This window comes from Stegastes partitus, unplaced genomic scaffold, assembly GCF_000690725.1.
Source record: "Stegastes partitus isolate 25-593 unplaced genomic scaffold, Stegastes_partitus-1.0.2 Scaffold788, whole genome shotgun sequence".
Lineage (NCBI taxonomy): Eukaryota > Metazoa > Chordata > Actinopteri > Pomacentridae > Stegastes > Stegastes partitus.
In genome coordinates this window covers 307,494-319,849 of record NW_007578519.1, presented here as the reverse complement: position 1 = coordinate 319,849, position 12,356 = coordinate 307,494, and the positions used below count along the sequence as shown (strand labels likewise).

The window sequence follows — 12,356 nt, the reverse complement described above, 5'->3', positions numbered from 1 at the left end:
TGTAGGAAGGAGGAGAGTGTTGGCCAAAGCAGTGTCGAGACATTTAAGGGGTCCGAGGGCAGAAGAATCAAAAAGTAACTGCATCTGTGTTTATTATTCTGGTTAATACACTTTTTTTTTGCTCTCTTCTAACATGAATTGTGCTTTTCAGATACCTTGCTCAGAGTTCTGGGTTCTTTTGTGTCTATAATATTGTTATTGAAAGAAAAATTGAAAAATAAGGTCGCTTTTATGCACCAGTGTGGCTTGCTTCTATTAATATGGTTAAATAATGGTTAAGAGTGTCAAACGTGACGTGAGAAGTTCGACTTGTGGCCATTTTTGAGTCGACTTTGTGAGTAAATGTGGATGTAGGCTACAATATGCTGAAGTTGTTGTTATATATTGAATTTTTGACCACATATTTTACTCTGCTGTCTTTACTGAGTTAAGGAACAAAGTGTTTCCTTGTTTTCTGTCTTGTGTCATGTGTTCAAGCTGCTTTGATTCAGCTCTGGGTGCTGTTTTAGGTCTTTCTTTTAACAAACAAGGTGATTATTATTTTAGATGTATGATCAGCACTCTCAGCACTGTTTTTGGTATTTCATTTTATATCTTTAGGTGTGCATATATACACTATGTACATTATATTATGTGCCTGTTGAGACCAGCTGATCCGTCAGGTGAGCCGCGGTGGTTTTTCTTTGCAGGCAGCATCTCTGCACGATCCTTTGAAGAACAGTGTTGACGCTCAGAGCATCACCATGAGGTAGCAATTATTAAATGCTCTGGTATCGGATAATAATCTGCAATAAAATATTCTTCAAAATTCAACCTGAGGGGATGTCATGTAGAGCAGTACAGCGAGCAAGGCGGCGAAGACAGCCTTGATCAAAAAGGCCTCAAACCAGAGTGACTTTAACTGATTAGGAACTCTCTAACGCTGCATGTTAATTCATTGTGATATGAGTAGCATCTCGCACAGCAGGGGATTTACCAGAGGCACTGCTAAACTAGTGATCCATCCTAATGACTGCAAAACAAATATCTGTCCACTGCAGCTTTAGAAGTGAGCCTGCAGAGCTCCGCTGATCTCCTCTTTTACTCGCCTACAACACACACTCATGGGCTGTGTCCTCAGATCAGAGGACAATGGCCGGGTGAGAGTTACTGCTAGCACTGCTCAAGACCTCAGTATGTGTGTGAGCATTCGCTCGCTTTCTCACGGCCCTTAAGAAGAAAAGAGGCCTTGTCTGGTTCCATTAGTGACCTGAGCAGCAGCAGCAGCACCACTCGGCCCCGACTGACTGGAGGACAGCGCTGATTAGGCAGCAGCACATCCACAGAGTTCAGCCGGAGAGGAGAGAGACATGGTACAAGAAGGAGATGAAGGAGGTGGTGTGCAAGTATAATAAGAGTCTCAGCTGTTTAAAGCACAGACATTTGGTTGTTTACCTCTAGTGTGTAAGAATGATACACAGGAGCTGGCAGTGAGGACAGATAATAACTTTAAAGGAATAGTTTTAGGGAATTTGCTCACTTGGTTTCTTGCAAGAGTTGGATGAGAAGTTTAATCTCTGTTCCCTGTGAATGTGGTTATTAAATATGAAGCTACAGCCAGAAGGTCTCGACTGAGTTTACACAAAGAGTGGAAACAGGGAAGTAGTTGTTCAAAACAACCCAGTAGAACCCCTAAAGTGCAATCTTCACATGTTATATTTAGCTTGTTTAATCGATAGAAAACCCAAAGTAAAAAATAAAACCTTCTTCTTGCCACTGATTTCCTCTGTAAAACCACAACTTGGTGTTTTGACATTTCAATTTTTTGCACAGACGAAACAAACAAGATATAACACGTCAATGGTTTAGTTTAGGAAATGCTCTGAGGTGGAATTTTTTTCTTACCTTTAAACAGAGCTGAGTTGGTCGTTTAAAACTTTCTGGAACATTACACCAACAATCTCCTGACTGTAGTATATTTATCCAGCAGATATTAAAGTGGTGATGATGTTCCCATGTGAAAAAAAAGTCTAAATATTGCTTTAAATCATAAAGTTTGAAAGCTCAGCACTCCGTTTAGAAAATATTTAGGAAGACGTTCTTCTAACCTCAGCTGATGAAAGTACACCTGTGCTTCAGTTTAAAAAAAACCTTTTGGATCACAGAAAATAAAGATGGAAAGTAAAAGATCAAAAACAAGAGACAACATTTGCAGGCAGGCACAGATGAAAAGAGAAATGAAAGTGTGAATAAAAGACAAGGAGGTAAACTAAAGGAATAAAAGTGTCACAAGAGAAAAGCAGAAAACATGAGCAGGAGTAATATTATATTACTTTATTTATCTTTTGTACAATGTAATTACAATACAAATATGTTGGTTTAAATACAAAAATTCTGTAAATAAAGATTAAAAATAAACTCCACTGGTTTGCTTTGTTACCATCACTAAACTATGGTTTTACAATCAAGTTTATGAGGTCATTTAGTTTGCTTTAACGCGGAACACAATTAACCTACATTTATAATTTGGAGGGCGTGCAAACAAGAGTCGGGGGCTAAAATATATCTTGGATGAAACAAAAGTTCATGAGTGAATCGGTCGAGTTTTGTAGAGAAAGGAAGGTAGGAAGAGCTTTTGTTCAGAGAGGAAGAAGTGTAGAAAACAAAAGACGATCCGAGGTGGTAGAAATCAGACGAGTGGCTCATAAATTTAGACTCTCTGAACGTCCATCCCATCAGACGGGGTCGCTGCCACAGGAAGAGACCAAATAAGCTAATTAAACTGTGGGGAGTTAATGAGCAGGAAATCTAATCAGTGGCAGTCCACATCCATACAATTCAATTCCCGAGGAACATAACAGGAGCATCTCTGGTTGGATCGCAGGTTTCATAACGGACAGAAGCGACCTGTGGAAAAGCCCTTCGATAGAGAACATTTCTACTCTGTGATGGTGCGTCTTCTTTTTTTTTGACAGCATTGGAGTTTTAACTATAGAAGGAGTTGCACAAAAAGAAATCTTGCTTGTGAGATTGCAATTATACAATCAGCGGCTTTTTTTTTTTCCGTATATGATCGAGAGTGTTTCTGAGGTTTTAAGAGTTGAGGAAGATGACGCTCGAATGAAAGCAGCTCGGCCTCGAGAAATAAAGACGGCAGACTGTGCTCGCCATGAATGTGTCTTTGTTGTCAATATTTCCGCACAATCTGCCTCCCGCTTTTATCTCGTCTTATCTAATGTTCCTTCCTTCTGACTTCCTCCGTCTCGCTCTGTAAAGGTACGGCCCCGTTCTCTCCCCCAGTCGCTCACATGCAGCTTGTCCTTCCTCTGCTGGCAATCTACGCTTCTACTGGTACATTTTGCTTCTCTCGTTTTTTGTTTATTTTTTCATTCTCCATGCCTGAGTTTGTATCTGCTCACGTTCCTCTTCTCTTTTCACCTCACATCATCTGCTCTGAGTGCAACACTACAGTCGAGGTGAACACACAATCACACTGATGAGACTTTACCCTGTGTTTGAACACATAAAAGGATTCATGAATGTTGGAATGTAGTGCATTATTTTTTTTTAACCAGTTGCACAGTGTTGTTAAGTTTTTCTTTCTTTTTTTTTTCATTTCCACTGAGTTGTTCAAGTTCCTTGGGTTTGTCTGGTGAAGATGGAGTCCAGAGGACTGCTGTGCTGTAGTGTCCAGAGTGTCTGTGTGCTGGAGATCCTGAAGTGATTTTTCATGTCCCGGTGGCCTCGAAGGCAGGCGCTAGCAACAGAAAACGGGCTACACGGCCGAAGTGAAGCCACGCGGACTCGGCTGGCCCCTGCAGCAGTGGAGCATATATATGTGAGGGCGGAAGAAACATGCCGCTATATACACTTGTCTGACATGTCACACTACACAGCTGTACTGTCAGCCCCGACTATTTGGTTCCTGTTACATGGTTTCCCACAATGCGTTCCCTGTACTACTGCCCAACCACACCTGTTCACCGCCTGCTACCTGTAGCGTCCCTACTCTGCACGATTCAACAAAAATAAATATAGGGGGTAAAAAAAACAACATGCTCCTCAAACACTGCTTTAAATTTTTTTGATTTTTAAGTACACATAACTTGTTAAAATAAAAAATAAAATACAATAAATAAAATAATTTTGGCCATAAATCTCTACTATTGGTCAGTAAGTCCTTTTGGGTGGGTAGGGTTGAGTCTCACATCGTTGGCCAGTCCTTTCAGGTGTCCAATCTTCTGCTGTGCTTCGCTAAGATCAGCATCAATCAGCCGACAAACTGCTTCTCTGTTTCTCTGCATATCTTGTGTGATGTAACCACATCTGCTAAAAGTCTCCACCCAAAATCAAGCAAAAACTGCCAAAAATAGCTCATGGGATTGGAATGCATCTGAGTGGAGTCCCCTTTTAAAGAAAGAAACCACCGAACTGTGTCCCCCCGCCACAACGTTCTCAGAGGAGGCACATGCAGTACATCCAGGGGCCTGCAGCAGGTAAAGTAAAGCCAGAGTGGAGAAGTGAAAGCAGGGAAGAGAGGCAGGTAGCGGGTGGAGTGGAAGGATTCAGTCCATCAAGTCCAGAGAGCTAGAGACCTGATCCTCCGACAGCAGCCCAGCAAACTGCTAAGTTTGTCTCTGTCTCGCATGGGAGAGGAAAGAAAGCAATTAAGATCATTGTAGCACTGACTCCTATGAGAGCTTTTAGCAAATTGCTGGGCTGCACGGGGCTTCCCATTTGAAGCAAACATGCTGGAGTTAGGCCTCGGGCTTCAACTCCAGGACTAGTGCTACAGCTTTGGGAGGCCAAGTCTGGCTTAGAGCTCAATTTCAAAAGTCTTCTGCAGATTGTTGGAGAAAGGGTTGGCTGCTGCAGCCGGCGCCTTGTTCCCGGGCTGCTGAGGCGCTGGCTTTGACTCCAGCGCTGCCCACTTTGCCTCAAAGCGGTCATCGTCTTGAGAGTCGCTGACCACCGGAGCTGTGAGTTGGCTGCCCTCTGGAGGCCAGCTGCTACCGCTGCCACCGTTCCCGCCACCGCCCGAGGTCCCGTTCTGGAGGGCCGATGTGGCGCTGCTGTGCGGCGGGAGGCCGTTGAGGGCTGATGACAGTGGTGGAGTGGAAGAAAATGGAGGTGTAGAAAAGCCTCCACTGTGTCCAGCTGCACCAGATGTTCCTGGATAGGAATGGAGCGCTGCCACTTTGGATCCTCCACTGGCTGAACCCATAGCACCTCCAGCGCCTGATGAGCCCGTGGCAGTGCAGAAAACATTGGCCACCATTTGTGACGGTGTGATGCCCACCACGGGCACGCTGGCGTTGGGATAGGTCATACTGCTCGCCAGGCCTGGCATGTAGGTCTGCATGGGCACGAAAGCAGGTTGGACCGGCTGGCTGGCAAACATTCCCACAGGGGCTGGAGTGGTGTCAAAGGCCAAGGGGAACGGCTGCATGGAGCTCGGAAGGGAGCCTGGGGGTCCGGGGAGGGAGGGCTGCAACATGGGGGCCCCTGACATGCTTGGACCCGACATGGTGGGGATGGACATGGAAGGAAGAGACATCGGGGGGCCTGACACCGGAGGGCCCGGTATTAGAGGGACAGATGATATGGACATGGGTGGGAGGGGCATCGGGGCCTGACCTGGGAGAGCAGATGGGCCCGAGATGAGAGGCTTGGACATGGTGCCAAGAGACATGGGGACAGTGGACACTGGGGCAGCCGGCAGGACCGCCTGAGTGGACATCTGATGGCTGGAAATGGGGGGCGGTCCGGGGATGGTGGGGATGGTGGGTCCTGGGGGAGGGGTCTGCTGGGCCTTCACGGCCTTGGAGACCTCCTCCAGCCATCTCTCGGCCTCGGAGGGCGTGCGCTTGTGGCCGCTCTGCATCTGCATCTGCATCGCCACGGAAACGGGAGGAGGAGAGTGCAGCGGAGGTTCTGCTTGGACCCAGGAGGAGGTGGCTGCAAGGGATAAAGCAAAAGCTTAGAAAGTGCACAAACTCTCTGACCACTGAGTTCCAAGACCACGCTGACAAACAATCAAAATGACTATCGATCTGAGGCAGCCTTTCTCACCCTGCAGCGGCGCAGGTGGTGGAGGCAGAACAGGGGGCACAGTGCAGGCTGGAGGGCCGTTGGCAGACATGGAGGGGTTGGAGAAGAGCTCGTCTGATGGCTTAGCGAAGGAGGTGTTGATCTGGCTGCACAAGGCGTTAATGCTATTGTCTCCCTCGCAGGGCATTCCCATGTCCATGTCTGGTACCAGCAAGAAAGGGACACACAGAGGGGAGGGAGAGGTGGAACGGGATAGGAGGAGGAACAAACAAACACAGAGAGGGAAAAAAAAACAATATTTATTTAATTGTGTAACAGACCCAGTTAGAATCAAAAGCACAGAAACTGGAGCAGATGAACACTTTGATTCTGGCTGCTACTGACCTAAAAACGATGGTGAAAAAAACACAAGTTTCTCAAGACAAACATGCTATTGTGCTACTTGCTAAAAATAAAAAAGGTTTAAACCTAATCACAAGGATGATTTCAGCCTGTTTTGTTGTGCCTCGTGCTGCTTGTGCGTTAGGACATCTCAGATAAAGGTGAATTTGACTTATCCATGTTTTGAAACCAGCTGTAACTGATCTGACCGGTCAGGCATTAAATTACTGTCTGACTTTGGTTTGAACTGCAGCTTTAAACCTTTTCTGCACAGACCGCAGATAAAAATAGATATAATATCTAATTCCCAGTTCATTGTCCCCTGGTCCGTCCCTTCACAACCGCACAGACAGAAGATTTGTTTCTTCCCTGCCTCTAGTTCCTCATCTTTCCTTGTCCTTCCTGGTAGAGAAGCTGACTTCTTTCACACTCGAGGAAAGTTTTTAACACGCTCATGCATGCGTAGAAGAGTGGGAATAAAGTGAAATAGATGAATACATGTTTGCCACAGATGGGCCCATTGTGCGGGAAGCCCTACTGCTGTGCAATTCAAGCCCACTCTTCTAAAACACGTCGGCTATATCTCTCTCAACTGCGTGCATTGTACGGCTACAGGCCTTGAATTATGCTGGAGGGGGCAGAGGGCGCTGGAGGCATGTGTAAGGGCTCCCATTAAAGATTTCTCTGTGCCTGGCTCTGCCAAGACCGACCCTGCGATCCCTCTCTGTTCCTGCCCTTTCATTGTCCCGCAGAGTTCAGAGGCACTCGAAGCTCTTCATGTGAGTCGAACCGTGTGTGTGTGTGTGTGTGTGTGTGTGTGTGTGTGTGTTTTCCTCAGTGCGGTGGCAGGTTTAAGGAGAAGACTGGCTGAAGGCTAACCAGGACAGCTGATTGACCGCACAAATCAATACGCACATTGTTCAGGGAGTCACAAGGGAGCAGGGAGGCAGAGGAATCGGCTGCTACTACTTAGTGCATCTGAAAGGAGAGAGGGAGGACTGTGTGTATAGGATTCACAACTGGATATATACGCTAATCATCACCGGCGAAAGATGGAAATCAAAGGCTAGACGAGGAGAAATAAAGCGAGAGTGGCTGTTGGATGTTGTGGTTTAGTATTCCAGTCATAGCAGCGACTCTCTCTCATCTCTCCTAATGACTATAATCAGCGTGGCTGCTGAGCTCTCTGATCCTGTGGCACCACACCGAGAGGGTGTGTCCACATGTGTGTGTGTGTGTTTCCGTCTTATGTGTGCGTCAACCTGTCAGGGCCAAGTCACTTAATATTAATTGTCCTTTGAAAAAAAAAAAAAAAAAAAGGAAAAGCAAAGAGCTCTCAGACTCTCAGACAGACAGCGGCCATCAGCGCCGTCGCTAATAGCAGCAACAGCAGCACTTCACTGAACTGCTTTTTATCTTGCCAAGCAGTCTGCGGAAGGTACGCGTCGCGATTAAACAGAAGAATTACACCTTGACTGCATGGAAGTATGAAAATAAATCCGTCAGAGAGGTGCTGAAGGTTTATTAGGTAATGTGATTAGTCAGACCTCTTCAGATGGAGGTCAGCGATGCCACGCCGAAGCCAAATGGAAAATGTAATAACGTTCCAACAAACAACCGTGACGCAAGTGGAATGCGGTCCACGTAGTGCTCCCTGACTTCTATGGAAGAACACATTTGAGTTTGCAAAATCCTAATCTAGCATTCCTTTTTGTGTTTGCAAGTGCGAGATCCCATCTGATTCCACCGTGAGTCATTCTGATACCGTGTAGTAAATGAAACATGGATCCAGGAGGAAGTCAGCGGTGCCACGGCCTAACGGGAGCCTTCAGCATCAGCAAGTGAATATCATCAACCTCAGGCTCATGCCTATTGTACAGAAGCTAGTAAACACAGTTTTATTAAGTTCATTTTTTCAAACTTTCTATCAGATATCTGACGAAAGAGATGTGAGACTGAGTGGGAGGAATTAATGGTGTCAGTCTGGTCTCTGAAACCAGCTTCCTGCTGCTGACACACAAGTTAGTCTTTCTCTTGTGTTTTTCTATAGTTAATTAATTGGAAAAACACACAACACTGAAGCAAAATGTGACTCCATTCCCTCTGAGGGACTGTGTAAACATCATGTAAGTGGACACGTTTCTACACCGTCTGAAGCATTGTTTGTTTTCTTTGGACGCTTCCCTTCATGCAGGTCACCATAATAAACCACTGTTGAGTTAATGGTACAATTTGTCTCAGAGTTAAAGTGAAGAAAGAATTTAATATAGTGTAGCTTCATATTGGGGAACCATTATTTTCACACAACTGCTAAATAAGACATCAGGAGTGGAAGAGAAGCAGCAACAGGAAGCATAACTGTTTGTGTTTTAGAACGACTAAAGGCAGTTATTACTGCTGTGGATGAAACGAATGTGAGTTAAACTGTTGCTCTGTTGCTGCTGAAGCCCCTTTGCTCTGCAGTTCTTGTTCCCTCCCCAGACTCCATGGTTGGGACCCTAATCAACGGGGTTCACTGGGGTCAGGAGGTCAGCAGGTGTCCTCATTCTGCCGCCATTTGTGGGTCAAACTTCAAAAGCCTCTCAACTCACCGGGGTTGTCGGCCTGGAAGTCGGTCTTGCGTTGCAGCGTGGACGGCAGGTCGTTGAGGCGGAGTGACAGCTGCCTCTTGAAGGGAGAGTTCTTCTGGCTGAGCGCCGGAAATCCCCGAAATGAGCCCTGACGAACCAGCTGCTCGATGGGCGCGTGGCGGCGAGGGATGGCGTGGGGCCCGCCTGGTTCTGGGCGATCCATGGGGGACGCCGCACCTTGGGGTGGGGAGGCGGTGCCAGGTGGGAGGGCTGGGATGACTGAGGGCTGATCTGGAAGAACAAAAGGTCGATCAGGACATAGTTCCTCCAGCACGATGTATAAATCTGTGCTCACACACGATCCCAGGAATCTGCTTTCAGACTGTGTGTTGCCTTGAACAAGCAAATGTAGGACGTCTGCCTTTTTTCTCTGACTTTAATAAACAGCTGTAGCGTCCCACACCGTCAGTGATCTCATCGGGTCGGCTCAGAAGCCATTCAGCACCATCAGAATTGTTGATGCATTTTTATTTTCAGCTAACATTGTTTCCAAGGACTGTTTTTTATCAAAGTGGATTATTATGGAGCCTTTTTCAGTTTTGCTGCTTAAGTGCAATAATATTTGCTGTAGTGGCACGAACTGATCTAATCACTGAGGTAAATAAGAATAAAGACAGACAGCCCTGAATGAAAACACTCTTTATCGTCCTCAGCCTGGAAGTTGTGCACAGTTTAGTTGTGTTAATGCAAAGATATGTCTGGTGTTATGTGCCGTTTTAAACTAACACTAACTGAAGAACTGATTCATATTTCTGATCTGGACACAAATCCAGTGTAACCCGTCTATATACGACACTGACAGTGCAGTTTGCTCTGCATGTGCCTGACATTTAACATTTTGCGGGTCAAGTCTCGTTTCCCCCTTTATGAGCAATAATCACTGTGTGCGCCCTCCTACCTTTCTTCTTCTCCTGCAGCTTGTCATCTCGCTCGCTGCTGCTGCCCTGCTGGCTGCAGGACGAGTTTCCGCGGAAGGAGCCTTCACGCACGAACGAAGTGCGGCTGGCGTCAAAGGAAGCCGTCACGCCGCACTCCTTCTCCCGGCGCTGCTTCCTCTCCAGACAGGCGGCGAAGGCACAGCCGACTGCATGGCTCAGCCTCTCCCCCTGCAGCAGGAAACAAAAGGCGTTTAAAACAAACCTTCCCTCAACCTGGAGGATCAGAATTGATCACACACGGCTGTCATTTGTTCAGTGACAACATTCAAACCACATTCATACATTTGTGTAAGTACAGCTTAGCAGGCTCAGGGTGCAATTATTAACCTCAATTAGTTCATGTTGTCAAACGTCAGCGTGAGTTCAGGCCTCTGGCTCTGAATGCAACTAATTCCAACCTAAGTTGTGCAATTAATCCGTCTTCTTTCCCACTAAATCCCCAGTACTCTGTCTGCCTGCTTCTCTTCTTTACAAAGCAGCCGTGACAGCTATAGGGGAGTCTGTTCAGTTTAAGATGAGCAGATAGAGATATATGGAGTGTGTAGTGGAAATAGAGACAGACAGAGATGGGCGCGTACGTAACTCCACAGGCTTCTGTCTAATCCTCTCTCCTAATCCTGCAGGTCTGTGCTGCGTTCTCTTCTGTCCACATTAATAATCCAACTCAGAGTCTAAGCTGATGAATCTACCGTTGGGCTGAAACCACAACACACCATGACAGCACCGCTTCTTTACATTTCAACCCTCTCGTTCCAAGGTCAGTGAAATGGTAGTCCAGCACAGCCGGACCCACGGCGTCTCTGCAGCGATTCACATGAAAAACACAAGTTTGGAGTCGGCTGTTCTAGCAACAGCTCAGGAAAATTGTCATAAAAAATGCAGCGTATTGATTTATTTGGCTACCGCAGCTGCACTTGCAGACATTAGTGCCACAGAAATAGTCGGTGTGTCCACATAAATCCATGCTTGACGGACTGCAGTGCACGTTAGCGTAAGTTCATCATTTAAAATAAAGTTAATTACTGTTTTATTATTAGTTTTTCTCTTTACCTCTATTCACTAATTAACTGTTTAGTCTAAGAAATGAAACCAAGAAAACAGATAAAAATATAAACTTGACTCATGATTGATTCACTGGATTGAAAAATTAGCGCAAAATTCACATAAATGAGTAAAACTTTAATGCAGCATTGAAGTGAAGTGATTATTACGACCTCAGTGAAAAGCCCCACTGACATTTAAATAACATAAAATCAAGACTTGGAACATAATCTTACTCAAAAGTGCGTTGTGTGGTTCAGCTTGATTAGTCTAGATAACAACAGTTGTTTTAAAAAACATCTAATATGATTGTTGATTCAGTGATTTTAGCAGGCATTTAAAAAAAAAACACCATTTCCCACAATCCCTTGCCCACAGCAGGTACAAACATCCGGCTGCTGTAGGCGTTTCAGACAGCAGAGATCACAGCTAAATACGGCACGAGTACACATGCTACTGTGCTGCTGCATTTAGAGAGCGGTAGTTATTAATATGCTAATTAATTATTTGTAGCTTAATTTAAAATTTATGAAGGTTTTCACGTTTAATAGTAAGTGCTGTGAGTGCCGGTGTAATTTGAAATATGTAAAGTACGCCTCAGAAATACACGAAGCTTCTCAAAGGGGCCAATTAACCGTCATCCTAACCCCGAAACCTGCTGGAAGACGTGAAGGCACGCTGTCTTTGAAAAAATTACATCAATTATCACGACCAGAAACTGTAAAAGCAAAAAGAGTTGTTCAGCTTTCTAACGTTCCTGAGGACGAGGTGCTCCATTTGAGCCAAAGTAGGTTTTTTGGGGGTTTTTTTCACATCTAAAAAAAAATTCAGCTTTGGTTTCTTCTTTTTTATACTTTTGTCATTAGAACTGCGTCACAGAGGAGCTTTCTGAGTTCTCTGAACAGGAGCAAAAATAGAAGCTGTTTGGAGTTCAGAGGATTAAAGACTTTTTTTTTTTTGCAATCATTTACAGAAGCTAGTGGAACCAGCCCAGACGTGACGTCAGGAGTTTGCCATATCGATAGTGAAGGGCACGCTGAAGGTGAACCGTCCTCTCACCGAGTCTTTCAGAGCCATGAAGCAGTGGCACATCCACCGTCTGGTCGTCCCGTCTCTGCAGATGTAGGAGAAGGCCTTGTCATAGTTACGATCAGGAGCGCAGAAGGAAACCTTCTCTATGGTCTGGTCCACAATGAGGTCCTGAGGGGGGGCAGACAGAGGAAATGAATCAGGGAGAACCAGACTCGACAGCTCTCACAGTGAAATCCAGCCAATCGAATTGTTCCAGCAGGTAAATCGCATCAAATCACATCTGACACGGTTTCGTGTCTCTAAC

General features: G+C 45.6%; 1 protein-coding gene across 3 annotated transcripts in view; it reads right to left on the bottom strand.

Moving 5' to 3' along the window:
• Window positions 1-2,298: 2,298 nt before the first annotated feature.
• Window positions 2,299-12,356, bottom strand: part of numbl (NUMB like endocytic adaptor protein) — a 67,129-nt gene continuing 57,071 nt past the window's right edge. For all 3 annotated transcript variants that reach the window (XM_008292164.1, XM_008292165.1, XM_008292163.1), the window contains exons 5-9: window positions 12,080-12,220; window positions 9,940-10,147; window positions 9,003-9,272; window positions 6,052-6,231; window positions 2,299-5,937 (exon numbers count right to left, since the gene is read on the bottom strand). In XM_008292164.1, coding sequence (XP_008290386.1) covers window positions 4,796-5,937; window positions 6,052-6,231; window positions 9,003-9,272; window positions 9,940-10,147; window positions 12,080-12,220 — 1,941 coding nt within the window. In that variant the 3' untranslated portion in view covers window positions 2,299-4,795. The remainder of the gene's footprint in view (window positions 5,938-6,051; window positions 6,232-9,002; window positions 9,273-9,939; window positions 10,148-12,079; window positions 12,221-12,356) is intronic.